Here is a 13,275-nt window from a genome sequence, read left to right on the forward strand (position 1 = left end):
GCGGGGGATCCTCGTTCCAGCGCTATAAAGCACTTCGGTTTTCCCGACATTAAACTGAAGTGAGTTAGTCTTTAACCAACTTGACGTATTCCGTAGACAATTATGAAAGACCTCCATGGAGACGGAGTCCTCTCCTTCCAATGAAAGGATCAACTGCGTGTCATCGGCATAATTAACAGTTCTAATGCTGAATCCTTTAATAAGCCTAATTAGCGGCCTAAGGTACACATTAAAAAGAATTGGGCTAATAGCAGAGCCCTGGGGGACTCCGTGCAGCACCGGAGAAAGGCATGATTGGTAAGGTGGCATAGAAACTGCCTGCTGCCTATCAGTCAAAAAAGAGTGGAACCATTGCAGTGCAGAGTCTCTCACTCCTACCTCCGCCAACCGCCTTAGTAGGATCTTATGGTTTACTGTGTCAAAGGCGGCAGACATATCGAGCAGGATCAAAAATGAAGCCTGTCTTCTGTCTGCACGCCTTTGCAGTTCATCCATGGCGGAGATAAGAGCTGTTTCGGTTCCATGAGCGGGCCGAAAGCCGAATTGGTCCTCGTCAAGTAGGAGATGATGTTCCAGGTGGGTGGAAAGAGTGTTACTAACCACCCGCTCAACTATCTTGGCGGGGAACGGCAGCAGTGAAATGGGCCGATAGTTTTTAGAGCAGTCGGGATCTAAGGAAGGTTTTTTTAACAAAGGGGAGACTAATGCCCGTTTCCAATGGGCAGGGACGGTGCCAGTCACCAGGGATTGATTGCAAATGAGATGGAGTGTGGGGAAAAACTCATCTTCAAATTCCTTCCAAATTTTAGGGGGCACCGGGTCCAGGGGAGAGCCAGACACAATCCCTCTAGCTATCTTGGTAAATAAATCAAATGTAAGTGGCAGAAACCTGCACAGTGACACCTCTGGCGCCAAAGCCGAATCGGGTAATTGGTCAACTAAGGGAACCAAACCCGGGTCAGAAGGGGAATCCGTGTCAAGAGGGGTGTCCAAGTCTTTCAGGATCAGATCTATTTTCTCTTTAAAGAAGGTGGCAAGATTGTCACAGAGTTCTTGGGACGGGACAATCACATTCTTGCAAGACTCCGGATTGGTGACGCTATTTAAGATATTAAAAATGCTCCTCGAGTTAGAGGTGGCGTTGCAGATCAGAGTGGAGTAATAGTCCGCTTTAGACTTTTTAATGAGATTTTTATACGCCAGAATCTTAGTCTTCCAAGCAGCTTTGGAGATTTCGCTGTAGTCGCGTCTCCACTTTCTCTCAGCTTGTTTACATTCCAATTTTAAAGTTTTTAGATCATCATTAAACCATTGAGCGGAGTCTTTACCCCAATGGTGACGGATATCTTGTCCGCTGAAATATAAATCCCATCATATCCTATGGGATTTATATTTCTGCAGATGGGATGCCAGTGACAGTTGTGACATAATAACCTGCGCACCAAGATCTAAATCAGGCCTTTAGTCTGATGGATGTCTTGAACTTGTATCATTTAAAATTACTGAATGGGAAAATTGTAAATGTTTTCAATTACAGCTTTGGGAATTCTCATAAACTTTGTTCACATATTTCTGGGGCTAATTTCCATAATCTTTAACTTAGGGAAATTTCTTTTCAAATCTGGCATTTTCAATAAAGTAGACTTGATACTTTTGGCCATCAAAATATTTTCTGTAAAAAGATACAGATAAAATTGCGATATCAAGAATACATTTTAAAACGCTACAGCAGTAAATCAATGTATGTGCCTTGAAAATATAACACTGAGGTTTCTTGAAATGCCATATTTTAGACCATTATTTAATCTACATTACACCCATCGCAGAGGTCATATCGTCACTTAATAAATCACCCTACTTGCTAATCAGTCAATTATCTCTGTGGGACAAAATTGAGTGAACGAGTTAAGAAGAACCGTGTAAGACAGGCTTAGAAGTGTATTCGATAGTAGGTTATGATTATGCATGCTAACAGTCAAGGGTATTGGGAAAAATTTGAGGTTCGTTAACAAGACAGAGAAGCACACTCACTTTCCGGCCAGGTGTTAAATGGGGGTGTGGGGAAAAGCTGTCCATTGAAGCTCCCCTTTACTTGGTGACATACTATTTTTAAGCAAAAAAACGGTGCTGCAGGGCTTCAAGTGGGATGAAAAACTGGGTGATCTTTCAAAAGGGTGTGGCCAATGTAATTAAGGGTGTGGCTTAAAGAACACGTCAGCTAAAAATCTGTGTTTAGCATAGTGTGCCGCCCGACTTGTATATTGATGTTTCTATCATTGCATCCAGATAAATGATACAACAAGTAACATCATACCTACAAGAAGTTAGGACTATTGGCTTTGTCAATGGTTGTTAGTTGCCTAAGATAAATAAGCAGCAACTATGGCTTGTATATAATATTTTTTTTTTATAATTTTGTTTATTGATTGAAATCACAGTAATACATTACACGATTGAACGACATATTGCATGTTACCATCAAAATATTCCAGCTCAACATCAATCAAGATTATTCAGTACATATCTCCTACCAGTCCCTCTTGCCTACGTATTTCCATTTCGATCGTGGGTGACACACATAGGTCTCCTCTGTGTTTGTTCCACTGTGACCACTTCTTATCCCATTTCTTAGGGCATCCCCTTGCCTTGTAAACCTCAGTCTCTGCCAGCATACATCTGTCCATTTCTTTGACCCATAGGGTGACACGAGGTGGGTTAATGTTCCCCCAGCTCTTAGCCACTTCTCTTTTTGCCAGCGTGTAACCCAGTGACGTGAACTGTTGTTCAATTTCCGTTAGGTCAGTGGCCTCCCAAATGCTCAATACTCCAAGCTTGTATATAATATTGAAAAAGCCAAGGTGACACTACGACAATGTTGCTGCACCTGAGATTCAAAAAGAGAAGGGAAATCCAGAGAGAAAATGGCTCTCTTCAAAGGATTTCCTTTCCCCTACACTGCTCACCTGGCATGACGTCATGCCGTAACTTCTCCACTAGTGAGAAGTATGAGCATGCGCACATTGATGTGCCTGCTGTCACTGCATTCCGGAAAAAAACGGACCGTGTGTGACAGGGCACAAAACAGAGCCCGATAGAGACCCATTTTGTGCACCCCTTTAAACAAGCATTGGCATAGCCAATAGGTGTCGTTTATGGGACCTTTTAAGTGTTTAGCCATGCAACAGTTGATTTTGTTGCACCAAGGATATTGTGCTGTATAACTAAACACTTATAAGGTCCCAAAGGCAAGACCTATTGGCTATTCCAATGCTTGTTTTCCTGGCCACGGTTGAGGGGTCGGCACAAAAAACTTTCCATGATGGAGCAATGGTGGATGAAGTTTTTTGGGGTTAGTTTTGAGCAGATTTATCAAATGGCGCCACAGTTATTAGTGAAGAAAAAAGCACTTTTCCTATCGAAACAGTAGCAAGCGCTGCTGTGTAATAATTTCACTAAAATGAAACGTTCTGGGCTAAAGCCAGATCTAAAACTATATATTGTGTAACTGAGCTTGATTATTAGGGGGTTCTTGCTTAGGGGTTTCTTTCAAAGAGGTGAATAATTTAGGTGACAAACAGGAACACTGGGGAACAGTCTCTTGACTTCTAGAATATCTACTTAACAGTCCTATGCAACTCCTACTGCTGCAGCAAAATCAAACAACGTCACGTTTCATGTGTGATAATTAGGATTACAGCTAGTCTACTCACCAAACACGTCGCCAATCTAAACCATAGCGTGATACTGCATCATAAATCACATTGGACCATAACTGTCCCTCAAGCAAATAAAGAACCCAAACAAACACATTTTAGCTAGATTTCAACACTTTAACCCCTTCGCTGCTGATGACGAGCTCAGCTCGTCATCAGCCACGGGTGGCGTGTGCTGATGACGAGCTGAGCTCGTCATGTAAAGCGGGAGAATGAAAAAAGCCGCACAGCGCAAAAATCGCCGCAGCAGCGATGCGGTTAAATGGGCTTAACGTATCAATGTATAAGCATTATGTTCTATATCACTTTGAATGCAATACATTTCAGTCGGTCTGGGGCTTCAGTAATGCGTGCCTCTGAAGTAAATCCACTATAATTTCGAAAACACAACTTTGATCAGACCGCACTCAAAAGTGAAAGATTAAAGGCACATTACAAGTTATTCACAGATCTTGTACATTTCTGCAGCCCCACAACGGCATCATTTGGACGGTTTCACCCTCATATGAAACAGAACAAGGAAGCTATCGGCTTCAGGAATGTGAAAGAAAGCTCTCGTATCTTGAAAGCTGATCGCCCATGACGAGAGAGGAGAGCCATATGGCGCCTCTGCTCTTAAGCGCGAGCCCGCGCACATGCACTCAGTCTCTAGGCCACAGTGGTAGCATTTTCTGAAGCCCTTACTGTAAGTCTCGCCAGAGCACAGCATGAACGCGCTGGCTCAGGCGAGACCTAAAACCTGGGGGTGCTCAGCACCGGTGATACCAGGCCCACTCAAAGAAGCCCTGCTCTGCAGTTCAAAGAGGATGGGGTCTGCTGACATTCAAACTGGTCAGGTTGGTGGATTATGAATAAGGCTACCTGTTTTCTTTTGTTACTGATTTGTACAGATATATACCGACAGGAAACATTCATTTTCTTGTCTGTATCTATTTTTAAATGTGGATAAAAAATGGATATTGGGTTGCTTTTGAGTAATTTTAAATACTGCCTACCATGACTGCCAGGCCAATACATGTGTGGATTGATAGATAAGTGGGTTAAAAAAAGGAATTTTCGTAAAGAAGCTTTAACAGCAGCACATATGCACAAGGTTGATACTGAAATGTGCACATTTTCATATAAGTGCACTGATTTATATTATGTGGGTGTTCACAGCACTGAAACCTGGCAGACACTCAAGCATGAGCGCATATTTATTGGTTAAATAAATGTGGACATAAACTAATTTCAGTTACATTTTTCCACAAAACCCAAAATAAATATAGATAAATACAGATAAAATTCGCAAAAAATAAATACGGATGAATATAGACGGAAATGGCAAAAAATAAATACCATAAAACCGAGAACCCTAATTATGAATGCCCAAATCGAGCAGAGCATGGAAGGAGGGGCCAAGTGGCAAAACGCCCTGCCACACTCCTGGGCTGCATGGAAATAGCAGGAAACATCTGCATGTGTTGTCAGCGTGTGTCTACAGATTAACAAAACACACATATATATTCTTTCAAAATCGCAGAGTTTCTCTGAAGTCACTGCCCAGCGGGGCAGCATATCTAGCAGGATTTCGCGTTTGAGCTTCATCTTTGGCAAAGCGACTCCTCACAGCTGCCGCGTTCTGGCAGCGCCATGACAAGCCCCGGGTTACTGCGCGCTCAGGGTGGGCCATAGCGTGTTATTGACTCTGATAATATACACTAAACCCTAGTAGTCCGTTCTCATGGAATGTGCACTCCTGATTTCCATCTAATCAACATGTGGTTCCCTTTGCTCCACAAGTCCAAAGTCACAAGTCTAAAGCCCAGAGGCTAGTCACGCGCTGCCCGGTTTGGGCAAAGTTCCCGTAAATTCTCTTGTTATGCGACTGGACTGCTGCAAAGCAAAGAGCAAACAACCGGGCAGTGACTGTTCTTGAGATAGCATTTCTTTGTGACTGTTATGTTTTTTATCTGCTTGCTGTTGGCGTCAGTGCTTTACACTGGCTTTTGACCTCTACGCAATGCATTTTAGTTACCACTGTGCCCCTTGGTCGTGGATTTATACGGCAGTTCACGCACTGTACTTACTGGGCTGCAGAGGAGGGCAGTTCATGTGAGGCCATGGTGATTATGCAGCTGGCATTTAACATGTGGTAGAGCCATTACACTGGTGTATTTAAAGTATCAGTGCACCGCATAGTTTCTTCAATTTTATTTTCGCAAACATGAGTGATGAGTGAGCAGTGACGTAATGACAGACGAAACAGCTTCTCTCTTAGTACGTAAATGTTGTGTACACAGTGGAGTATGCTTATAACAAGAGCCGTGGGTCCTACGAGAACAAAGCGCAATACTTGAAAACACAATGATAACGTGTTCTCGCTGATTTCTCCAGAAATATCTATAAGGGGTGTACCGGTTCGTCAAAATGCTGAAAAGTCATAAAACCCAGGAAGCAATACATTTGCATTGGAACAGTCTAAACATGACTGGAAAGCTCGCGCACGAGTCTTTTCAGCTGTAAAGCAAACGAGGCAGGTGTCTCGTGAGTCATGAATATGCAAAACGAACTCACCTTTGTGTATTTGATCTTCAGGTCGCTGAGGGGCACAGGCGGCCCTTTCTGGTCCGGGCTTTGTTTTTTCTTACTTTCAGTTGACATGTTTAGCCTTTCGCCTGGAACACAGATAAACACAGCCTTGTGTTAGACAAGCCCGGGAATTTTTGGCCTGACTGAGCACTGCCTTTTTCCCTTTGCCTTTTACTTCAGACCGGTTACACTACATTTGCATACGCACTTATGATTGGAGGAAAACACTCATAGCCAGGGGAAAGAGAGCAGCAGTATCTGATGTTGACACCTCCCGCTGCAATCCTTCAACTTTGTCTCCACTTACCGTATCTCTGGTATGTGATTTGTCGTCATGGAGGCCGCTTTGAATGTGGTAAGGCGAATTCTGATTTAATATTTGTTGGGAACACAGAAAACGACTAATCATCGCACATATTAGTGTCAGGAAACCAACGTGGATACTTCATATACATTATATGTCAATTAGAGAGAAAAGAAAGGGGATCTATGACTTGATATACACTCGTATGAATGCTTAGGAGAAACATTTTGAAACTTGATGAGGCCAGACACTATCTGCTTTTCTATACAGATTAACAAACAAAAGACGTGTCCGGTGGAAGTAGCAAAATATGAAATTTGCGCCTTTAAACAGTAACAAAAGAGCAGGACCCAATTCACAATGTTTTTTTTCTCATGTAGCTGTGCTGACAACTTTGATTACAATTGTAAATCCATAGGGCTGATTTAGAGAAATGTGCAATGGTGGGTGGATTTACCTAAACAAATAATACCAACAGTGTGGTGGTCGCTCTATATCAGCAAATGTGCTTGTAGAGTGGGGGTGGAGGCTAAAAATGTTCCAAAGCGTGGACACCCGCAAAAGTTGGTAAACAACCAAAAAGTCTCAGTTTTATAGTTATTCACCAACATTTTTGAGCGAGGATTAGAACCTTAAAATCAAACCTATATCTACTTCATTCAATGTCTACAGTAAATCCATTTTCGTGGTGGGACAGTAAAGGGAATTAAAAAAAAAATCGTATGAGTCTAGACACATAATACAACATAATATTTTTTTTCCTGGAGCACCAAGAAAGGTTTAAAATGACAAATGCATTTCTGAGTGACTTTTCCACAAAATGTACAATTTGCCATGCAATATATCAATACATATGACTGTTCCTAGGAATCTATAATTTTCACTGGTTCTCAGTAGTACTCTTAGATTTTTGTGGGAATTCGAAAAAAACAGATATATATTCGAACTCATGCCTATTGAATACATTTTAAACACTTTATGTGAGTAGGACCAATAGTTGCAATAGAAATGATTCACTAACTTTTCCATTTGACTGATACACAAATTGTGCAAGAAGTACATTTTATAAGGCAATGTATGGTGATTTCATAAATTAGGCACACCGGTCTAAAATGAAAAATGCATGCTACTTACATGACTCAAAAAACAACAATGGGTCATGGCTCCAATCAGTAAGGCTGTGCCCTTATAACCAAACCAAACAACAATGCTAATACTGATAATCAATTAATTATTGTTTAGGCAGTCCATAGAAATGAATCTACGACAGCCTGAATTAATCCTTGAATTCTTCAATTGATTTTCGAATTCTTTTTTGTTTTTAACATAATTAATGTTTTTTTCCAAAATTCAAGACAAACTTATAGATAAATACAATATACAAAATCACATTACACTTACTAGCACTACCGGAGGGCCTGCTACTGATGGGTGGGGATTTCAACTCCGTTTTCAAGCACACAAGACCGGTATCCCCCACGAGACACTGGGACATCAGCCAGGTGGTTGCCAGACTTTTTAGACGCTCATGGCCTGGCGGACGTTTGGAGGGCTTACCATCCAGATGGTGTCCAGCACACATTTCACTCCGGAGTTCACAATAGCCTTTCCAGTATAGACTATATTGTTGTCCCTGCATCCCAAATAACACAAATCCGAGAAATCCGACACATGGCGAGAGGTATCTCCGACCACTCCCCACTATGGGCTCAGCTGGCACTGGGACAGGGAGGGATGGTAGGATAACCCCCATAAATCCGTGGCACCTTTGCGGCCCAGGCGTACGTAAGGCCCCACTGAAAGCCATGGACTTGAACTTCCAAGAAAATCAAAGGACAGTTGACTCCCCCCAGACATTGTGGGAAGCATTTAAATTGGTGATACGACGGCAGGCACTCTCCCTGATAGCCGGAGCGCGCAAAGATAAGATGAAGGAGCTGGTGGCGGTGGAAAACACAGTCCTCAGACTAGGAAGGGAACTGGAGGAAGAGGTGGCGCAGGAAAAGCGCCATTCCCTGCAACTTAAAAAGGATGAATATAATGCGATTGTCACGGACAGGCCAAATCCATGGGGAGGGAGATTGTGGGCAGAGTGTATGACCTTGGGGATAAGGCGGGAAAACTCATAGCATGGCTAGACAGGAAAGAACTGGCGTCTCGACTGGTCCCAGAACTGTTGGACAAAGATGGCCAATCCATCACAGACCCCCAGGCTATCGCCAACATGTTTGCTGTCCACTATAGCGACATTTACCGCACGCACATGTCCTATAGGGAAGAAGATACCCAATCCCTTCTCAGAGACATTACCCTTCCAACCCTACAAGTTGAAAACTGGAATCTATTGGACAGCGACTTCACTAATGACAAAATTGCACTTGCGATTAGAAGCCTCCAATCTGGCAAGGAACTGGGCCCAAACGGCCTACCAATCGAACTCTGTAAACTGGTGCCAGACAAACGAGCCCCACACTTGAGGTTCATGTTTGCTGAGAGCAGAAAGCAAGGGACACTACCACTGGACCAAAGAGCAGAAAGCAAGGGACACTACCACTGGACCAAAGGGTGGCCAGGCTTATCACCATCCATAAAGAGGGCAAACCTAAGGCAAATGGCGCCTAGTATAAGCCTATTTCCCTTCTCAATGCCGAACCCAAAAACCTTGCCAAGTTGCTAGCCAACCGTGTTGTTAAGGTGATTAGCGGCTAGTACACCCAGACCAGTGAGGCTTCATGCCCCAGCGCAACACTACGCTAAATCTCCGTAGAGTGCATGGCATGATGGGACTTCTTGGCACGATGCAAGAACCAGCAATAATAGTCTCGCTAGATGCATCCATGGCGTTCAACACCATCAACTGGTCCTACCTTTTTGGGGTGCTGGTGAAGATGGGGTTTGGGATTGGATTCATCCAATGGGTGAAACTCCTCTTCTTGGAGCCCCCAGCGCAGGTAGTAGTGAATAACAAAAAATCTGAAATCTTTGCACTGGGCCGGGGAACCCACCGGGGTTGTCCGCTTTCCCCCCTCTTATTTGCTCTAGCCCTCTAGCCATTGGTGGCATTAGTCCGTGGTGACCCGGTCATGCACGGACTGAGTTGGACAGAAACAACGGAAGACCGAATCTTACTATATGCAGATGACATACTCCTGTTCCTAGCTTCTCCGAAGGCGTCACTGATAGCAGTGTTTGACATCTTTGCCAGCTTCTGAAGATTCTCCGGATACACTATCAACTGGAATACATTTCTTATTTATGTCCTCCACGGAGTCCCACACCCGTACCAAAAGGCTGTCCTATTCAAGTCACTACAGTGGGCTTTAAATATCTAGGGATCTATGTGACATCAAACCCACAGGTCCCTTACGATCGTAACCTACTTCTCCCACTGCAGAGATTGAAGCAAGATATCGCCGCATGGAAGATGCTTCCTCTCTCTCTGCTGGGTAGAGCAGCGCTTTTTAAGATGATGTCCTTGCCCCGCTTCCTCTATGTATTACAAAACTACCCTGACTCTGTGCTTACCTGTTACTTTACAGAAATCGAAGGCCTGCAGAGAGACTTGCTGTGGGAAGGAAAACCTTGCATAGCGCTAAACAAACTCGCCCTCAACTGGTACGACGGCGGGATCAGTCTGCCAGACCTCAAGAAAGATTATTGGGCGGCACACCTTGCAGCCATTAACCATGGCACATACCGCCGAATAGACGACCCGGGTTACACCATGGACCGATGGCTCCTCCCAGGGGGGAACTATAACAGAGCTCTGTGTTCTAAGCCAAAGAGATTTCCCCTCACCGCGCCAACAAAACACTTAGTTCAGGTCTGACACGCAGCAACCAAAAGTCTGGGATGGGAACGGAAATTGACATTAGCGACACCCCTCTGGGACTCGAAGAGACTAGGTGACTTATGGAAGTCAAAGGGGTTTGATAAATGGGACCTCATCAGGATCGCAACTATTGGGGACATGTGGGTGAAGGGCGACGTAGTGACATTTGCCTCCCTGCAAAAGAAACACAAGCCTGCTAATTCAGAATATTTTCGTTAACTACAAGTCAGACACTCACAGTAGTCCCACCTGACCAAAGACACTTCCCCCCCAGAATCGACACCTCTTGAAGATAGACTGCTTGGGGGCGTGGCCAAGCAGCATGGCCGACAGGACGTGAGCTCCTTCGGCTCTCGAGCGCCCAACCACTTAATCCTACATAATCCTGTCCACAGATGCCCATGACAGCTCCCCCTGCACAGCAGAGCTTGTGTATGTTGCGGGGGTCTCCCCGGGAGAAGCAAGTAATCTGCTGCGGCGACTGTCTGCCTGGCGGCCTCCCTGCCTGGAATCACGCGAGGCCGGGGACAAGGCCTGCAACCGCCGGAGATTCCTGACGACATTGAGTGCGGGGATCCTGTCCCGGCTTGCCTGGCCACAGTGGAGGCGCCCTTGGTCATCGGGGGCCGCCCGGACTCTGTGGTTGGACGGTGAGAGGTTGGGCATGCTATTGATTAACCCGGAGATACGGGCACCTGATGCAGGGCTGCTTGCTGACATTGGGAGTCCTTTGGTTGAAGTGCGGGTGCGCTGCCCCTTTCCCAGTCCCTTCCCCCACCCGTTGAACCCGGAGTGTCCTGCGAGGTGCGCACTGAGCCGCGATATAGCCCCGAGTGGTGGCCTTGGGGAGCGCAGTGATCGGCTGCGGGCCCCTGGAAGTGGCGGATGGCTGTGATCTCTCTCCCTGACCGGCGAGGAAGCTGCTGGGGCTGCGCGATCGCAATCGGCTGGGCCAGACTGGTGGGCCTGCACTCCTGGGGCGTGGAGCCTTGACCTGCTTCATCCTCCTTGGTGGGGCATTCCTGGATACTCCTGCTGGTGCCTGGGGGGTCCCTGAGATATTTCATTTTATTGTTTGCGGTCTTCCAGAGGGGTGGCTGCCTGGACGTGGGGTTCTTTCTCAGGCTGCGAGTGGGGTCCCCAGGCCCCCCTCAGACATCCTCCAAAAGACTGTCTGGTTGGGGGCTAGCACAGGGCAGATTTCAGTGTGCTGGAGCCCTGTGGGGGCCCTTGATGGTGCGTGACTGTATGGGCACCATCGCACTGAAGGCAGCCCTGAGGTGAGAAGTTATACAACCACTGCTGGGCTGCTTGCATGGGAGGCCCTCCTTGGGACCCGGCCTCGGGGCCCGCTCGCGCTTGCCTATCCTCTGCTCTATTGGTGCCACCTGCAGGAGGGACATAAGTATGCCACCACTAGCCCTGTACAGGGGACCTAAGTTTGGGGATTGAGATACATGCGTAACCTGGTGCTCTTTAATGAGACTTCCACCATGGGTAAGGACAAGCGGCCTCGCACCTCCAACCCAAACCACGCAGTATACCACGCAGCGCCTAGCCACGCAACAAATTACTCGCCAAACAGGCCAGGATGGCAAGGAAAATGCCGCTAACAAGCCATCCCGGGCTGAGCTCCTAGAGGCGATCCAGGGGTCCCGCACAGCTTTGGAGAAACAAATTGAGACAGTCTCCATTGATGTGAATCTACTGCGGGCGGACCTGTGGAAGGTGGCGGATTAGGGCTCTACGGCCGAGGGTGACATCGTCCAAACCCAATGAGAAGTGGCCTCTCTGAAGCAACAGGTCTCGCAACTCACCAACACTACCGGAGCGCTAGAACGATGGGCAGAGGAGGCGGAGGGGTGGGCCCGGCGAAGCCACATCAGGGTCCTGGGCATTCTGGAGCGCTCGGAACAGGGTAATGTGGAGCGCTTCCTGGAAAACTGGATACGTAGTAAACTATGTCCCATAGGTCTGTCGGAGGTCTTTGTGGTGGAGAGTGCCCGCAGGACGCTTGTTCCTGCGCCGCCCCGGGGGCGCCTCCCAGGGCTATCATAGCCAAAATTTTGAACTATCGGGACAGAGACTGTATTTTGAAAGCAGCAAGAGAAGCGGTGGACCTCACTTTCGATAATGCCATGGTATCCATTTGTCCAGATTACACCCGCCAGGTGCAGGAACAAAGGAAATCCTTTCTTGGTGTTAAGCAGAAACTACGTGATCTCCACCTACAGTACATATTACTGTACCCAGCAAAAATAAGGGTGATAACGAATGGAAAGGCCCATTTTTTCGATTCTCTGGAGGAAGTATGGGAATAGCTCAAGATCAGGGGAAAGGCCCTCCCCCAATGTGAGTGGAGGGGATCTCGGAGTCCGAGGGGACCAAACCGTCTGGGGCCCGCAGGGGTCAGCCGGTGGACGACTCCTAAGCAGAGAGGTCGCGAATCACGGTGGGGGACGATGGCACCTTACGTGTGGAGTTGTCAGATTCAGACGACCCCCCCGCCCCCAATGCCTGTGACAGAGACTCCTGAAGAGAATCTGGTGCAGGAGACTCTCCTGTCGTCTGCTCACGTGGTTCCAGAAACGGTCATGGACCCATTTACTCCTCATATAGCACCGCCCTGAAGATGATATACTTTTTTCTCTCTTTCTGTTGCTGGGGTGGTGGGGGCGGGCTCTCAGAGGCCTAGTGACTGCTGGCTGGCAGGATCTTCGGAGAGTTAATGTCGAATTAGAGCAGAAGTTCTATACATTTGATGGGATTAGCTACGCAATTCCCCATGTGTGTCTAATGGTCTCACAATGGGACAGTTTGGGACATTGTATTGCGCCAAGGGCTGGCTTGGTGCA

At 46.5% G+C, this 13,275-nt stretch overlaps 1 protein-coding gene across 1 annotated transcript in view; it reads right to left on the bottom strand.

Annotated features, from left to right (window-relative positions):
* The window catches only part of ALDH1A1 (aldehyde dehydrogenase 1 family member A1), a 271,085-nt gene extending 264,656 nt beyond the window's left edge, over positions 1–6,429 (bottom strand). Inside the window, exon 1 of the mRNA XM_086961266.1 lies at positions 6,270–6,429. Coding sequence (XP_086817392.1) covers positions 6,270–6,356 — 87 coding nt within the window. The 5' untranslated portion in view covers positions 6,357–6,429. The remainder of the gene's footprint in view (positions 1–6,269) is intronic.
* Positions 6,430–13,275: the final 6,846 nt, after the last annotated feature.

The sequence above is a fragment of the Lissotriton vulgaris genome, chromosome 3_1 (assembly GCF_964263255.1).
Source record: "Lissotriton vulgaris chromosome 3_1, aLisVul1.2, whole genome shotgun sequence".
NCBI lineage: Eukaryota > Metazoa > Chordata > Amphibia > Caudata > Salamandridae > Lissotriton > Lissotriton vulgaris.